A 17,633-nucleotide genomic window follows, 5' to 3' on the forward strand; every position below is an offset into this window, starting at 1 on the left:
AAAACTACAAAAATACAAATGCTACAATGATCCAAAAGTAAAAATCTATTCATTTTCCCCCGTATCTACCCAGTTCCACCATGCAGTTGAGATTCAATGTCTCGCAATGTTTTTGATGATTTCGTTTTGACTTTAATGGTGTCCTCTCCGGCCTCCGTTGCGAAATACTTCATCTTCTCCCTGAACGACATCCGATCCGATGCTTGCTGCGGACGACCTGAAGCGATTTTGGCCTCTATCTTAGAGCGGGGGTCCCTGTACACCTCTTGTGCCCCAATCACATTTGGCGTGTTGTTTGAGGTGTTGTACACAATGTTGTTGTTGCTGGTCGACGTCGGACTGCCGACTGAACTGTTCATTGGAGGGGGTGGGGGTAGAGGCTCGTTGTTGGCAGGGTCGAATACATCGGGGTCAGTGGGGCTAAAGGTCATGGGTGGAGGTGGCATGCCCTGATCAGAGGACTGCGACTCTGTGGGTGATTTATAGGATGAAATGGAATGGCTCGGGGTGCGGTCTTTATAAGTGTTCATCTGAGTATTAAAAGATACTGATTTTTTTGGCGGTGGAAGCGGTTCTTGCTGGGAATTTTTCATGGCCGACGCGAGAGGATATCTCCCGCCCCCGTCGTGGTTTGAGGCTGGAGGAGGAGGGAAATCCTGCCCAAGACTTCCAGGTCTTTGCGGACCGCCAGTGCCAATCGTTCTCTGATGCTGGTTGTAGGTCTCGAAGGACGAGGAGTTCCTTTGGGGCGGTGGCGGTACCTGGTTATTTCCAGAAACGTTTGCATACTGGGCCGAATCCAGTCTATTCCTCTCCTCACCAACTCTGATTGGCCGCTGCTGGTCTAGCCGCTGCTGTTTCTCCAAGGCCATTTGTTGCTGGGCGTAGTCATTTTCTTCCTGACGAATTTCAGCCCGTATCCGCATCTCCTCGGCTTCTCTCTTTTCCTGCAATTCTTGCCGCCTCTCCCTTTCCTGAAAACAAAATGGGAAACTTTTGTTACATTCAAATTTTGGAGGCAATTTGATCAAAGACTGCTTGTTTCAAACATTTAGAATTTTGTCATTCCTTTGGGAATCTGGACCATAAACAATTTATAATGTTTATGCGACTCAGACTATCTGACCTTGGGGAATCTCTACCATAAACAACAATATTTATGTGACTCCTACCATAAACAACAATATTTATGTGACTCACACTATCTGACCTGAATAAAAAATTGTGACAAAAAGAGAAAAAATACAATCTGGACACACAACACCACCTAAGACAGGCCTCAATGTTCTGGCATTGGCTTTAAGGGTTTTACAGCACTTGTGACACAGTTAGGTCTTATCAACGCCAGTAAGAAAAGGAAGAAAATTGGATAGTCAAACACAGGCGTTTATTGCTTTCAGTTTAGTTCGCCAGGTAAATCTAGCCAGTCTAGTGATGATGAGTCATAGCTTTACACTAAGAGAGGGAGACAATTTTTTCGCCGTTTTGATCGATTTTTTTCTGAATTTCAAACTAACGTAGTATTGCCGTTATTAAGTGTAGCAAAAATATTTTTATACCACCAAACAGTTTATTAACAGAGTTTTCATTGATTATATAATCATAATTATGATGGTGTTAAAAAGCAAGAGGGATAACCCATGAAATTGATACATAAATTTAAGTGAATTAAAATTTTTAAGAGAATATTTTAACATGTTCAACACTTAAGATTTTAAAACAAAAGTAATGGAAATGATGTTGAATATCTGTAGAATGTAGACATATAAATTTTATATCAGTAGATTGAGGCGTTTTTGAGAAATCAGTTCACCTGTACGTAAAAGTAAGAATTTTGAGTAAGGTAAAATTGAAATCCAATCACAGCATTGTCTTAATAGAATTTTTTTAATAAACCAGAAACATAGTCAAATGTGATTCACTTATATTTATGCCAGAATCAACGAATTATAAGAATTCCATTAAAAATTGTTATATAAGGACATTATTTAAAGACAATCAAAACCACTAAGAAAATCTTAAAGAGTTCTTATAAGTTTCATAACCTTATTTTTGAGATATCCATGCCCATTACTTTTTTTCATGTACTTGACTTGCACCTCTTTTAATTTGTGTGCCATATAGACTGCATATAGCACATCACTGGTGAAAGATTAGGATCATATTCACCTCATAAAGTATTGTTTCTTGTTCAGAATTTTCTCATTGAACCAAAGGTATCAATACCTGCATCGCATTTCTTTAAATTATGTATCAGTGAAACACATTTCTTGCAAATTGAAATATTTAAATATGTCAGAATTTCACATTTATATTTATAGTCAATTGTTGATAACGTCTAGAGTCTTTTAATCCTCTCAGCACGGCTCTGTACTCTTTCACAACAAATTCGACATATTTCATTAGTACTGGTGTCATGACCGTCTTCAGTGTGTCTCTCCATAACCTGAACAGAACTTAAATAAGTAAATTTAAGAAATATCTAAAATTTCCGCTTAAATTCAATGAAATCAAATTAAATAAATGTCTCTTATCATCACTATCTAGTTTTATTATTGGGTTTCTAAAATATCATGAAATATTCTCCTCTTTGTTGGTAACAAAATAATTATTGAGATTCCTTTCCACACCCTCTATCTTAAATCCCTGAATCTACATAATAAAGTATATATCATATGAAAGATAATTTTATCTACTTTTCTCTGATCCCTCACACTTGATGGTAAAAAGTGTTGGCTTGATATTTTGAATTTTTAAATATTTCTTAAACTTATAATTTAAACATTTATTTCATAAAAAACTCTGATTATTCAAATGAGCAAAACACAAACTTATCATTTAATGATGTAAATAAAAATAATTGCGTCTTGTAGGGGAAAAATTGGCCTTTGTATCCATATATGATTGAAAATTATGAAAAAGATGCTGCGTCCACAACGGGCTGAGAAAATTGAGTATTTTGATGAAATTTCTACTAGTCTCTGCCTGAGAGAAATTCAAAGCGTTGAGATTTACCTGCAGACATAATTTATTGCCAATGCACACTGTCTTGACAGCTGTTATCACTGTGGCTGACGGTGGATTGTTTACATTACTCGACGGTAGCCAGTGAGGGAAGAAGTAACTAAAGTGAAAGTTTGGGCCCTTTTTAAACGGCTGTGCAAAAATTATATCCGCAAAGATAAAATTGTCAAAAAAATCCCAAGTCCATTCCCCTCATGATGAAATATCAACATCTAGTTTCTACAAACTTGTTATCTTTGTGTGTGTGTGGGGGGGGGGGGGGGGGGGGGGATTGATACTTACAAACTGTCTTCTTTTGTTCAATTCTTCTTCTCTTCTTTGATTCATCTTCTCTTCCTCTTTCAACAATTGTCTTTTCTGTTCTTCATAATTCTGACGTTGTCTTTCTCTGGTTTCCTGTCAGACATAAACAAATGCTTTAAATCTGATACCCGACTTTGTGTACTGAGTTTCCATTTTAATTTTTTTTAAAAACAATTGTTAAGTTGACAATTTTCAAAATATTCTGAGAAATTGTGGACATAAATTTCAATAAATAGGTTTGATTGTGACAAAAATTTCAAATTTGCATCATTTATACTCTTATACACTTTTCCAGTTTGTTTGGGTTTTTTTCTCACACCCGATACTTATACATGTAGAAAATCAGCAAATTAATTGGTCAACGCTATGAAAGTCAATAGAACTTTCTTTTTTTTTTTGAGTCACATAAAATTTGTCTTTAAAAAAAAAAAAAATAAATAAATAAAACTTTTATATAGTGCAATATCCACTAAACATGCTCAAAGCGCTTTACAAAGGGTCCCTGACCAACATGTAGAACGAGACATGCTCCCTGTTAGGCAATAATACCATTTTATCCAACAGAGACAACGCTGGCAACGGTCAGGTACTCATTTTACACCTGAGGACGGTGAGAGAATGTGAGTAAAGAGCCTTTTCCAAGGACTCACTATGTGACTTAAACTCTGTTGTTTTTTGTTTTTTCATTGACACCAAAATGAATGTTACCCTCTGTTGCCGTAAGGACTCCTGGTGTTGCTTGGTTCGTTTTTCTTGTTTTTTATTCATTCTGTCTTTCTGGTCCTCTCTGTCCTTTTCATACATTTCAAGTCTTCTCTCCATCCTGTGAAAAAAAAAAGTAAAAATTTGTTACGGATGATAATTCTTTTAATCATCCTTTTAATCGTTGTCCCATTAATCTCAAAACTTACTAGTGTGAAGCAGCAACCAACTGAGCTCTAGCCCTTCAGTCATATGTCAAATAGTCTAAAAGAAAAAACGTTTTATTACATTCCCACTTTGTTGAAAACTAAAAGAAAATAAGTTGGGTTTTTTTTCCAATATATCTAGGTTTAATATATTAGCTATTGTTTATATGTGTTCAAAAAAAATAAACATTTGAAAGACTTTAGGATTATAAATAAATAAATAAAATAAAAATTCCCTTTATATATCCCATAGGGGAAATTTGTCTCTAGGGTCTATTCCAAGGGAATAAACCAGGCATCGGCCGCAGTACAGCGCCGCAAATTGAGGTAGGGCGGGGTGACTTGCTCAAGGCCACACAGCGTATCGGCGGGTGATTGAACTTGTTACCTTCTGAATATGAGGCAAAGACTGTACCCCTGAGCCACGCTGCCCCTAATCTTATAGAAATATCTTATATCAGTAACTGGTAAAATTGTTCCCCTATAAGTCAAGAAGTAATGACATTTTAAATACATGTGAAATAAAACCCAGCTCACATCTGCAACCTCTCTTGCTCTCGACCCATTTCATCCTTCTGTTGCTTCATCTCAAACTCCTGATACCGTTGCCTCGTCCTGTCCATGTCGTCCTTCAGGTTTTGAATGAGGCGTCCTCGAGTCTGTGGGGATAAAAATTTAACTCGTTTGGTTTTGTTGTTTTTAAGAGTTTTACGGTGCTTGCAACACATGAAGATCATTTCAGGGCCAGTAAAAAGGAAGAAAATGGGATAGTTAAATTACAATTAAAGCACACAAGAAATAAGAAGACAAATGGGAATTGTTTCAAATAGGAAACAGATGTAGATTCCAAGAGCACACTATCAAAGTACTTAATTTGAGATTACCTAAATGTCTCACAGGTCCCCACTAAGAGGAACACACTCAAATGTTTACAAGGATGATTTACAAGGAGAAAAATATCATCTCCCAAAACTATAACTATACATTCGACTGTTTGCCTCCCAGCCAAGGACTCCGACCAGGGTCAGGACAAAACTAAGTAATATCAATCCAAGACAAAGACAGAAAGCAATTGGAAAACAGATACAGGGGGATAGAAGACACAGCAAGTACCTCCCTGCCCACTATGGGAGGTCGGGAACCCCACCCAGATTCAACCCGTTACTTTTACCTATCAGCAACAACAGAAATAATTAAACATTGTAACTTCAAAACCAAAAATGTACTTAAAAAGATCTGCCTCAGAAAAAAAAACCAAACCCATAAAACCTGCATTTTCTTTTCTTTTTTTTTTTTTCCAATTTGCTTTAGCTGAAAATTGAAGACTTATCTACTCGAAAAAAGCTGCCTATGAGGGTGAGAGGATTGCGTGTCTAGCTATAAACAAATTGTTAGATCCAGATTTATCCAGTACTTTTCACTATTGGCAAGAATGGTGAAACATTATCACTCTTCAGAATTTAAAACACTAAAATGGCAAAGCTTTTAAATTTTACAATCAACTCCCCACAAATTTTGGTTTAAAAACTCGGATTTTGTTTTAATGTAAAAATTGGTAACTGCTAACTTTTTTTAAAAAAACCAATATGATGAGAGTCCCTGCACTAAAATATTATACAAATTGTGGCCGATCCTAAACTTACAAAAATCCTCTCAGCCAATTCATCATCATCGTCCACGTCATAATCTCCTTTCTCAGCAATCTCTCGCACCCGTCTCTGGAATTCATGTTCCATTTTCAACTTGCGTAGTCTGTCTTGCTCCTAGCAAAACAAAACAAAAAGAATTAATCAATATAATCTTTGTTTTTAAATAATTAAACAAATAAATTCACTGAAAAAATTGAATCATGTTTTCTGATCAAATTCTAGAAGAATAAAATGTAAAACACTTAGGTAGTTATTGGATTCAAAATGGAATTGTTTTCCATACTAATCATTTTAAACCAAAATATAAACTCTGTAGAATTAAAAATCAACCTTTCTAATTATTTCCAAAATGTTATAAATAAGAAATAAACACAATGTGTCATAAGCGAAATTTTAGCGAAATTTTATCACAAATTCAGTTAATGTTTTATTCTTCTCTTCTCAATGACATTTCAAAAATTTATTAAATACATGTCAAATCCAACAATATCTCATTATGACATGTTTGTTCACCACCCCCCCCCCCTCTCTCTCTCTCTCTCTCTCTCTCTCTCTCTCTCTCTCTCTCTCTCTCTCTCTCTCTCTCTCTCTCTATGATGACCGGTAACCAGTAGGTCTGAGGTTCGATCCCCAGTCGAGGTAGACTGATTTTTAGGATGGTTTTGTTTCTTCCATTGTTCTTTCTTGCTTTGTCTGGACACCTTTCATACACACTAGTTCAGATCTTGATCTTCTAATTCTAAATACTTACAGGAGGACTCAAGTATGGCCGAGCCTCCATCTCACTGATCTCTCGTTCTCTGGCCTTGAAAAGCTCTTCCTGTTCTTCCTCTTCAGCCTTCTCCCTGGCGTCTCGATCCCAGGCATTCTTGGCCACTGTGTCAGCAGGCTTTGGACCTCTGGGTCTGGTTGGCATTGATCCACCTCCAGGTCGCACCTTTAAAAAATAAAAAAAAATTTTTAAAGACATTTTTAGTCATTATTTCAGTTCATAACATGTGAGTAGATTTCACATCCTGCTGTTCTATGACAAAGGGTTTACACCTAAAACGTCCACTGTTTTAACTCTAGAAATCCATTTTCACTTTTTCCTTCGTGTTCTGGTAGTCATTGATTCCGGTAATTAAATAAGACGAGAGCATAAACATCTTCAAATCGTATTTCTAAATTTAGCAAACCATATTTCTGTTCTTAATAATAAATGATAATAATGAAGCATTTATAAAGTGCACACTTCCACTCAAAGGTGCTCAAGGTGCTATGTATATGTGCTGTAGGATGACAGTAACAATCAATAGTTAATCAATGCACAAATTAAAATTTACAACGGACTAAAAGGCACGGGGAGCAAAAGTTCAGTTTTCAGATTCTTTGTAAAAATGTCAAAATAAGGGTTGGATCTAGTTTAAAAACTTATGCTATTCCATAACCAAGGAGCACTGATACAGAAAGATTTACTGATAAATTTGTTTGAACATTTTCTTATGTTAAGCAATAAAGAGCAGATCTCAAAGCTCACATTGGTTTATAGGGAGAAATTAGGTCTTGGATGTAAAGACAGGAAATTTCGTTCATGGATTTATATGTATAACAAAGAATCTTAAAATCAATTGGAAACTTTACTGGAAGCCAGTGGAGAGATTTTAGAATTGGTGTTGTATGTTGTTACCTCGAAACCTTGCATCTGGAGAGCTGGGTGATCGTAGGACTCATAGTCTGACGGTGGTTGAGGGATGGGGGGAGGGACTTGGGACTCTGGTCCAGAGGAGGCCCTAACCTCCTGGGCAAAGCCAATGTTCTGGTAGTTGTGATGGTTGTCTGTGCTGTCCCGAAAGTCGTCTTGTACCACCTGGAAAATGAACAAAAAGATGAACAAAAACTAGAACAATCCACTAATGTTTTTTTTTAAATAAACAAACACTTCAGCATTTCTGCAACAGGATATTCACTAAATGTTCTCAAAGCGTTTTACAATGTGTCCCAAGCCAACAACAACATATAAGGACAAAAACGTGCTGACGCAACACGACTCAATGACCAGAACAATATTACAGGGCACACTGGAAGGAGGGAGGAAAAGAGGTCAACAAAACAAAAACTACAAGGACAGACAGTCGACTAGTCCCACTCTCATCCAGAGACAGAAAACAAGAGATGAATGGTGCCAAATAGCTGCAAGATCAGCTCTCATGTCGAAAGATTCAGTCAGAAGACTGGGCTGAGGTGATTTGCCCCCTTGAAGAAAAAGCAAGGGGATACTGTTGCGAATGCAACTGTTATTCCAGTCTTCCCTTTGAATAGGCCCCCTACAGAAAAATTTCTCCTGGAGGGATGGGGGAAGTTAAGTTATATTCTATTTATAACCATATTCTGACCTGGTAAACCATGGGGACATCTCCTGAGGGATGGGAAAAGACAAGTTTTATTCTATTTATAATTATATTCTGACCTGGTAACCCATGGGGACATCCCCTGAGGGATGAGAAAAGACAAGTTTTATTCTATTTATAACCATATTCTGACCTGGTAAACCATGGGGACATCCCCTGAGGGATGGGAAAAGACAAGTTTTATTCTATTTATAACTATATTCTGACCTGGTAACCCATGGGGGCATCTCGACTGTCCATGCCAGGAAGTGCTCGACTTGATGGGTGGAGATTGTTTTGTAATGGCTGCTGCTGCTGTTGTTGGTGGTGAAGCGGTTTGCTTGAACGATGAGGCTGTTGTTGTGGTTGCTGGTGTTGTTGATGGAATTGTTGCTGCTGAATAGGGGGTTGTTGCTGCTGCTGCTGTTGTTGTCCTATACTGTTTGGACTGTTGTTTTTATTCCTAAATAGAGAAAATTAAATTGGATAATTTTTTTTTTTAATTTTTCCTTTCCAATCTAAAAAATAAAAAGCTATAAAAACTATTCACATTCAACAACCTCACACCAGAATATTTCAATTTCAAGATATATCATACATCGTGACTATGTTTCTAATTAACAAAAAAAATTGGGAAAGAAAAACAAAATCTAACAATTTTAGACTCTTCTTGTTATAGATCAATATTATTGAGACTTTCCATAAGGCTATTACCACCTTATAGCTGACATGGACAGCATGGATTGATTATAGATTTAATTCTAAGATGGAACTTAAAATTATGTCTAGTTTCTTGATATGCATCATATCTATAAAGACTGGATAATGCCTTCATTTTCATTTATTCATTCTTCAATCATCGACCCATCAAACTACTAATCACTGTCCACTGTCACAACGTAATGACTGGGTACACCATAATAATAATAATAATAATAATAATAATAATAATAATAATAATAATAATATAATATAATAATAATAATAATAATAATAATAATAATAATAATAATAATGAATAATAATAATAATAATACAATAATAATAACAATAATAATAAGAATAAGAATAAGAATAATAATAACAATAATAATAATAATAATAATAATAATAATAATAATAATAATAATAATAATAATGATGATGATGATGATGATGATGATGATGATGATGATGATGATGATGATGATGATGATGCTAATAATAATAATAATAATAATAATAATAATAATAATAATAATAATAATAATAATAATAATAATAATAGTAATAATAAGAATAACAGTAATAATAACAATAATAATATCCAATCACATCCACCAACCTTCCTGTGGACAGAAACTGGTTTGTCATGTTGATCTGCTGCATCAGTTTCTGCTGCTCCTCAGCCAGTTTGTGTGCCAGTATTGTGTCCTGTCCAGGGGGTGGGGGCAATGGTGGCAATTCCTCTGGGTTATCGTCCATATGTGGAGGAGGTGGAAGGTCGGGAGGGAAGTCGTTGGTAGGAGGGGGAGGCAAGTCTTCCCAGTAGCCTTGTGTATTCTGCAGTAAAGATGTGCAAAACACACAAATACTTTGAAATCAGCTAGGAAGGAGAACAAACACAAATACAAACACTAACACGACATGCCTCTTCACCAAACTTGCCAATTTGAAAGTCTAAAAATTCGGGATTTTTTGGGAGATACAAATTGTACTAGCTATAGTTGACTATAAAAATCAACAATTTACCCTCACAAGGATAACTTTCATTTTCAATAAGTTTTAATGACTTAGAGATACTCATGAAGTTCTGAAATTGGAGACAAAATATTTTAATTCTGGGAATTTTTCGTAAAGTAAAAGTAGAGAGGCTTGCTCTTAATGTAGCAAAAAAAAATCCAAGATGAAAAATGAATTTTGAAATGCTTTCTTTTCCTTATTCAAAGTGTCAGCTGACACCCCTAAACAACCTCCATGATGACTCCAGGACTTCTGGAAGAAACAATGTTGTTGGAGAATGTGTAAAAAAAAACAAGATGAGAATAAATAAATAAATAATTTGCTCCAAAAAACTGTCGAGCACTCTACGTGGTTCCAGCTAACTCCCCTCTATCATATCATAGTATTTATATACATTAATTTAATACATACATAAAAAATAATCCAAATCTTACCGCATTTACTGGGTCATTTGTAGGAGGTGGATAGTGAGGGTCTCTGCTCTGGAAATTATTGGGTGGTTGTTGTTGTTGACTCGGGGGATAGCTGGAGCTATTTCTGGGGTCGGACCCATTTGTCATATTTCGTGGGTCTGGCATATTCCGTAGATCAGGCCTATTCCTTGGGTCAGGCATATGTCTTAAATCTGGAACACTTCTGGAATCGGGGGGAGGCATGGATTTTGGCTGTTGAGACTCAAAACCATTTCTGTGTTCACCAATGTTTCTGTAGTCAGGTGACACTGGCCCGTTTCTTGGGTCCGGTATATTTCGAAGGTCCGGTCCGTTCCTCAATGCTGGTGGTTGCTGATATCTGTTATCCACTGGCTGCTGCTGATTGTGTGGTGGCTGCTGATGGTGCTGGTTGTAGCCAGGATGTTGTTGTGGGCTTCCTGGTTGGGCTTGCCTCTGTTCCTGTCCATAGAAATGAGGCTGTGAGTTGCGATGATCAACTTTCATCAAGGGGATGTCCGCGTGCTGCACGGGTGGCTGGTTTCTTTTCGGCATGACGGCCGGTTTTGGCATGACTTTTGGTCGAATTTCACTTTCACTTGGGGGTCGATGGAGTTGGTGGAATGCAGGGGGTCGTTCTTGTTGGAGAGGAGTGGTATTCTCATAGAAATTGGGCTGCCTGTTGTAAGCCTGCACATTTATCCTCTGGGGATTATTACTTCCTGGATGGTTAGCAGTTCCGTTGTTAAACAGCCTTTCGTGGGCAGAGGGTTTATTGTTGTTTTGGTATGGAGGGTAGTTTTGCTGTTGCTGTTGTTGTTGTTGATGTTGTTGCATGGGCTGCTGGTGGTTTTGCGAGCCAATATTACTGTAAGGAGGACTCTGCCGTCCATTATCGTTGGGTCTGAAGCCACCTCTGTTATTGGGGTCTTGCCAGTCACCTTTGACCCGACTCATGTCTTCAGACCGTGGTCTGGCATTTCCTTCCTGACCAGGTTGGTTTCCATGGGGATCGTAATAGGCCGACTGGGGTCTTGGGTCTCTGCTATTGTTGGAGGAAGCTCTGGATGAAACGGAAGATCTATCAGATGCTCTTTGAGGCATGCCTGGCTGGAGATAGCCACCCTGGGGTGCTTGGTTGTTTGATTTTGGAAGATTCTGACGAGGGTCTACGAAATTATACCCTGGCTGGCCCTGCTGCTGAGGTGGGACTCTATTGTTCCCATCATAAGATCCTCTATCTCTATTGAGACCATTCTCATCGGGATAGTTGGGTTGGTTTTCGTAATCGTTGTGGTCGTAACGCTGTTGGGGAGCTTCCTGACGTCGACCCCCTGGGGAATACTGGCCATATCCAGGGGAAGATGGGTGAAGGACACCCACCGACTGGGCTGGCTTCATCTGGTTGGAGGTCGGAGCCATGTCGGTGCGGTCGAAAGTTGTCTCCACATGAAGGTTTGATGTGGATTTAGACTTTGGGTCAATGTCTCGTCTGTGGTATGGCTCTTTCTGTTCTTGGCCTGAAATTAAATCAAAATTTTCTTAGAAAATCATAGACAGGCTTAGCATTTAAAATAAATAAGTGTAATTTCAAAAACAAAAACAAAAAATGAGTATATAAAAACAAAACAAACGATATTTTTTTTAAAATACAAAACAAATCAAATCATACTCTCTTTATTATTCAGTCTATTTAAGATTTTGATTATCAAAACTATCATAGAAATTTCTATTATTTTTTTTTTTACAAGGATTGAAACTCTCCAAATAGTAAATCTCTGACAATTATCTGATGATTAAATCCATATTCTGCACAAGCTAGAAAACTCGCGTTGACTGTCATTTCCCAATTACCCCATGAACAAGGAAAGATATAGAATTTTCATTCAAAGTATCACAAATTTAATCTTTTTTTTTTTTAAAGAAAAGAAGAAGTTGTTAATCTGCTATGAATGATAACACACTATCAAAATCCCTTTAGCAATACTGCCGTCTTAAGACAAAGGGTCGTATATGAAAAAAAAAATTTTAAAACAAGAAATTTTACAGAAGAGCCAAAAAAAAAATGTTTGCTCCTATATCTAATTTTTGTAATAAAACATTTATAAATTGACTTACGAGTCACCAAACCCAGATAGAAAACTGAGCATTCGGCTCAAGAATATGATAGTGTCAATAACTCAATTTGACCCAATTACCAATGTGTGACCCTTTGTCCTATTGACGCCAGAATATCCCAGAACAACTTACCAAATCTGGGGTCATAAGGAGGAGGTGGTCCCTCCTCATTGGTGGGATGCTGACCTCCTCGATTGTGAGCAGCTCTCTGGCTTGTCGGAGACGGCTGACTGAGCAGTGTTGCCAGATTGTGGTAGAATGCCCCTTGTTTAGCCACACGTAATCGGACAACCTGGCCTGTCTTTGTCATCAACTCAGCAGCTCTGGAAATGGAAGGAAATAAACAATAAACATTGGATATTGGTACCGTTCAATGAAAATGGGGATTATCCAATTATATGATTGTTTGCAGTGTTTTAACAAGTTTACAACTGTGGAGTGATCCTCGACAATATGATAAGTTTCCACAAGCAGAAGAAGAAGTTTGTCCATGTCTGTACACTCTCATACAAATTTAAGTAAAATTTGCACTTTAAACATTTTAGTTTAATACTTTTTCCAAGTGCATTTTGAGTGTTAAAATCAAGTAAACTAACATTTGAAGACGTATTTCTATAATATAATAGAATTAAATATATTTAATAATACCATTCCTTGTTTACCAAATACAACTGTTACTGCTTGAAGCTAGACAAAGTTGCAAACAATGATGAAGCTCAATGTAAAATTTCGTGAAATCAAAGAAGACCAGCATTATCAACTCAGACCTGCCAACCCTTCATATTCCAAAAGTGGAATCAGAACGTCAGAAAAATAGGAATTTGAGACAAAAAATAGGAATTTCTTAACAATGGATAATTCTGTATCGAATGACCACCAACTTTGCCACCAAACACATAAAGACAATATTCCGGCACAGCTAGCCAAACTACACATCACATGTATTAGGTAATGGAATGGGGAAGGGGGAAAGGAGTGCAATTCATTTTCCTACTTTAATCCCTTTTGGCAATCTTTTTTTTTTTAATTCACCGTTTAACCTCCCCCCCCCCCCCCCCCTTCCCTCCCCATTTTTTCTTCTTACCATCATCATCATCATTATTTTTGAATATTGGAATTTTAAAGACAATGGTGGAATTATAGAAAAGGAAGGATGAAAATAGGAAGCCAAAAGCAGAAGGGTTGGCAGGTATGTCAAAGGTTAAGATGAAGGGGAAAGTCAAAATGTCCACATCATCTGTCTTTGATGATTATACTCAAGCTCACACTCACCTTCATCATCATTTTTCACTTTCCCCTTTCACGAAAACAAGATGGCACAAGTAAAATTGCATTAACATGTGCGGCTATGTGGTCTAGTGGTATGACACTCGCTTTCGGATCGGAAGGTCCTGGGTTCGAGCCTCGCTCGGCGCATAGTTGAGTCCTTGGAAAAGACTCTTTACTCACATTCTCTCACCGTACTCAGGTGTAAAATGAGTACCTGGCCGTTAACAGCGTTGTCTTTGTCCGAAAAATTGTAATATCGCCTAACAGGCGTCATGTCTCGTCCTACATGTTAAATGTTGCTGTTGACCAGGGACCCCTTGTAAAGCACATTGAGCACGTTAAGTGGATATTGCGCTATATAAATGCTCATTTTTAAATGTTTTAACTTGACATCTGGATTCCCGGAATTGGAGCCTGGGCGATAATAGGACGCATGGATCCCATGGTACTGTAATCTATCCCAACCTGACCACGGTGCATTACTGGCATATTGATGTCTTTTGTGTTCTGAGGAGCTATTGGCTGACCTTTTGTCACAGGATAGATTTGTCTGTATAACTCTCTAATTTTTATCTGCACAGGGAGAGAACAATTTTTCTGGACTAATGATAAAGCACGCTGTGTCAATTCTTGCTTACGCCCACTTTTATTCCTTCCAGCAAACCCTAATAAAACATGTAATTCAGACACCCGAAAGCTCAATATCATTTGCTTCAACTCTGCCAAATCCGCCATTTCAGGACGTAATTATTTCCTCCATTAGAGTCAAATTGAACAGGTCCGATAGTCAGCAGCAGCAGGCGATGTTAGCAATTTTTTATTTTTTTATTTTTTTAAACATAACCCAATATTGTAATAGTAATGCTGTCGTTGTTTTTTTAAAAACACAGTGTATGCAATGTTAACAAAATATCACATACTGTGTTCTTTAAACAAATGACAGAATATACACTTACTTGTCTTGAGAGAGGCCGACCAGAGATTTTCCATCCACCTCCAATAGTTGATCTCCTGCCTGCAGTCGTCCATCCTGATGACAGATAACATATCACCTTATAACGCAGGAAGATTATAACTCACCAGTTATTGAACAATAACATTATCATTTTTAAGCCAATTCAATAGCTATGATACAAAAGTCTCATCTCATCTTCTATCCTTGAGAGACGATTATTAAATTCTCTATTGTTTTGGGGTTTTTTGTTTTTTTTTTAAAATATAATGAACAAAAGTTTGATAAAGACAAAATAAAGCAATAAGTCTAGATGTGCAGAGAAAAGAAAACCATAACAAAACATTTTTTTTAAAAAGAGAGAGAGAGAGAGAGAGAGAGAGAGAGAGAGAGAGAGAGAGAGAGAGAGAGAGAGAGAGAGAGAGAGAGAGAGAGAGAGAGAGAGAGAGAGATATGAAGAGACCCAATAACTCTAATTTTTTAAATTCTATTTCATTAAAAAGTTTTTTATTATGACTAGAAGTACTTCATATGGTCAAAACACAAGTTACATATAATGACTGACCAATGCTGCGGCTCCTCCGTCCACTACAGATTTGATGTAAATGCCTTGTTCATGCTGACCCTCACCCTGTTGACAACATCAATGGTAGACATTAGGGTTATATAAATCATAGACTAACTTATCACTGGCATTATCGATAATATATAGATTTCTTTTAAGAAAGTATTGGGGGGGGGGAGGAACAGTGTGGACATGGACCCAATTATTTATTTAAAAGTTTTCAAAAAAAACGTTTGTGAAGTTCACTTGGAAAAGGAAACGCTTTACATATTCAGTGATAAAATCTAATAAGTAATTATCATACAACTTTACATTTCAACTCGTGTCCGAAACAAAGGAAAAAATAATTCCAAATTCAGCTAAAGTTGCATGTTGAAAAATTCGATAAAAATTTCAGGACAAAATTCATGAATTCTCCAAGTGTGATTGATAGTGTTGATGAATATGACCTAGCTGTACTTACCATGGCTGCCACAATGCTAAGCCCCATGCTGCCCTTGACCTTATTGAAGGACACTGTGATGACCTCAGGTGGTTGGGTGGGTGCCGTGCCTGGACTCTGGTTAGCACGCTGGAAGATAGGAAGGAAAATAGAATTTAAATAGAAGAACGATGACATCTGTCGGCTAAACCATGGATATCCTTCAAATCTATCACAATCAACTGATGTTAACAAAAAAACATGATAGATGATTTTTATAACAGATGTATAATTATAGTTAACGAAGTGGGCATCACTGAGCTTCACTATCTTAAAATGATGAAGATATTACATAATTCAATTCAACTCAAATATTTATTTAATTTATTGCTGGCATGGATTTTTACGCACATATAGAATATAGAAAAACATTTTTTTTTTAAAACCATGGCATCATAAGATACCGTACCGTTGCCAAGGCATTCCACGTAGGAATATAGATAATCCATCAAACAAGATGTCTGATGTCAACAGGAATCACCCATGTTGTCCACCAAGTGAGCAAATTGGGGGTTAATAATCTTTCCCATGGAAAAAAAAACGAAAGCGCTGAAAGCGGGGATCGAACCCCTGACCTTCCGGATCACAGTGCAATGCCTTAGCCACTCTGCCACTTCGCCCCCATATAGAAAATAAAAGTCCATGGTAAAACTTTTGTTAGCTTTTGACAGTCATAACTGTTTTATAACTTACCTCTTGTGGGGGTAGGTCTCCCATATACACAGTCCACACCCCAGATGCATTGTTGTTGATGGTGAAACGACATAAACCTGAAACAACGAAACAACAGATAAATCATGGTTAAATAAAAAAATATGAAAACTATAATTATGTCTTTGGGTCAATACCACAATTAAGAAAAGTATCTTTATTTAACTAGCCAGACCAAAAGAATAAAATATATAGATAATTTTTAAACTTTTTTTCAAGACAGAAAGAAAAAAAATCAAAAATAATTTATTAAGTGGCAACACTGACTTAGAAAGTAAAATTTCTCTCATGATTATGCTGAAAGAGACACTAGCTTTGAATAATAACAGTGGAAATATATATTTAACCTTTTTCTTTTAGAAAATATTGAAACCAAAATTGCAAAGAAAATTGAAAGGTCCAAATACAAGATCAGAACATGAAGAAAAAAAACATTTAAAACAATAAACATCCACTGACCAGCAGCCTCCAGTTGTTTGACAAACTCAGGCAGTCCGTTGGGTACGCCTTTGATGGTGTCGCAAGAATAGCCATCCTCCGGCAACAAGAACGGGAGGTGAAGATCTGGGTCTTCCTCCAGACGAACCTCTCGACCGTCCGTCTTTGTCAGCTCGTCGGCCATATTTTCGGCAATGGCCACGACCCTTTCGATGAAAGCCCCGGAGACCGGGGGCTCGTTGGGTTCTGGAATGTATCGGGTGAGGAGAGCTCGGAGCTGCATGGAGTTTAGCTTGAAGCAAGTGGAGCTGATGTTGGTGATGTCATCGGCGCTGGACTTGGGAGCTTGGAGTAAGTGGGCAGCCTTAACAAATGAAATAGAGAACAAAAAACTAATTACAATAACAATTACATCATGTTTTGAAATAATGCTCATTGCACAAAAGGATAATCAGATATGAAAAATCATTTCTTTTTAAAACATTTTTTGTGACAGGTGGTGGTTGAGGATGGAGGGGGCAGAGAAACAAAGAGATGGGGATGGGGATGGGGGGGTGGAATGAAAGAGAGAGAGATAAAGAGAGAAAGACAGTAGAGACAGATAGAGAGAGAGAGAGAGAGAGAGAGAGAGAGAGAGAGAGAGAGAGAGAGAGAGAGAGAGAGAGAGAGATTATCCACACCCATCTAACATAA

General features: G+C 37.3%; 1 protein-coding gene across 1 annotated transcript in view; it reads right to left on the reverse strand.

Moving 5' to 3' along the window:
- Positions 1 to 8: 8 nt before the first annotated feature.
- Positions 9 to 17,633, reverse strand: part of LOC144968171 (uncharacterized) — an 80,363-nt gene continuing 62,738 nt past the window's right edge. The window contains exons 15-30 of the mRNA XM_078906205.1: positions 16,962 to 17,304; positions 16,485 to 16,561; positions 15,774 to 15,881; positions 15,311 to 15,376; positions 14,750 to 14,823; positions 12,657 to 12,847; positions 10,410 to 11,926; positions 9,578 to 9,795; positions 8,482 to 8,716; positions 7,554 to 7,733; positions 6,636 to 6,821; positions 5,879 to 5,998; positions 4,773 to 4,894; positions 4,036 to 4,150; positions 3,307 to 3,420; positions 9 to 974 (exon numbers count right to left, since the gene is read on the reverse strand). Of these exons, the coding sequence (XP_078762331.1) occupies positions 66 to 974; positions 3,307 to 3,420; positions 4,036 to 4,150; positions 4,773 to 4,894; positions 5,879 to 5,998; positions 6,636 to 6,821; positions 7,554 to 7,733; positions 8,482 to 8,716; positions 9,578 to 9,795; positions 10,410 to 11,926; positions 12,657 to 12,847; positions 14,750 to 14,823; positions 15,311 to 15,376; positions 15,774 to 15,881; positions 16,485 to 16,561; positions 16,962 to 17,304 (4,575 nt within the window). The 3' untranslated portion in view covers positions 9 to 65. The remainder of the gene's footprint in view (positions 975 to 3,306; positions 3,421 to 4,035; positions 4,151 to 4,772; positions 4,895 to 5,878; positions 5,999 to 6,635; positions 6,822 to 7,553; positions 7,734 to 8,481; positions 8,717 to 9,577; positions 9,796 to 10,409; positions 11,927 to 12,656; positions 12,848 to 14,749; positions 14,824 to 15,310; positions 15,377 to 15,773; positions 15,882 to 16,484; positions 16,562 to 16,961; positions 17,305 to 17,633) is intronic.

This window comes from Berghia stephanieae, chromosome 3 (assembly GCF_034508935.2).
Source record: "Berghia stephanieae isolate SIO BIC M18660-M18661 chromosome 3, UCSD_Bste_1.3, whole genome shotgun sequence".
In the NCBI taxonomy this organism is placed as follows: domain Eukaryota; kingdom Metazoa; phylum Mollusca; class Gastropoda; order Nudibranchia; family Aeolidiidae; genus Berghia; species Berghia stephanieae.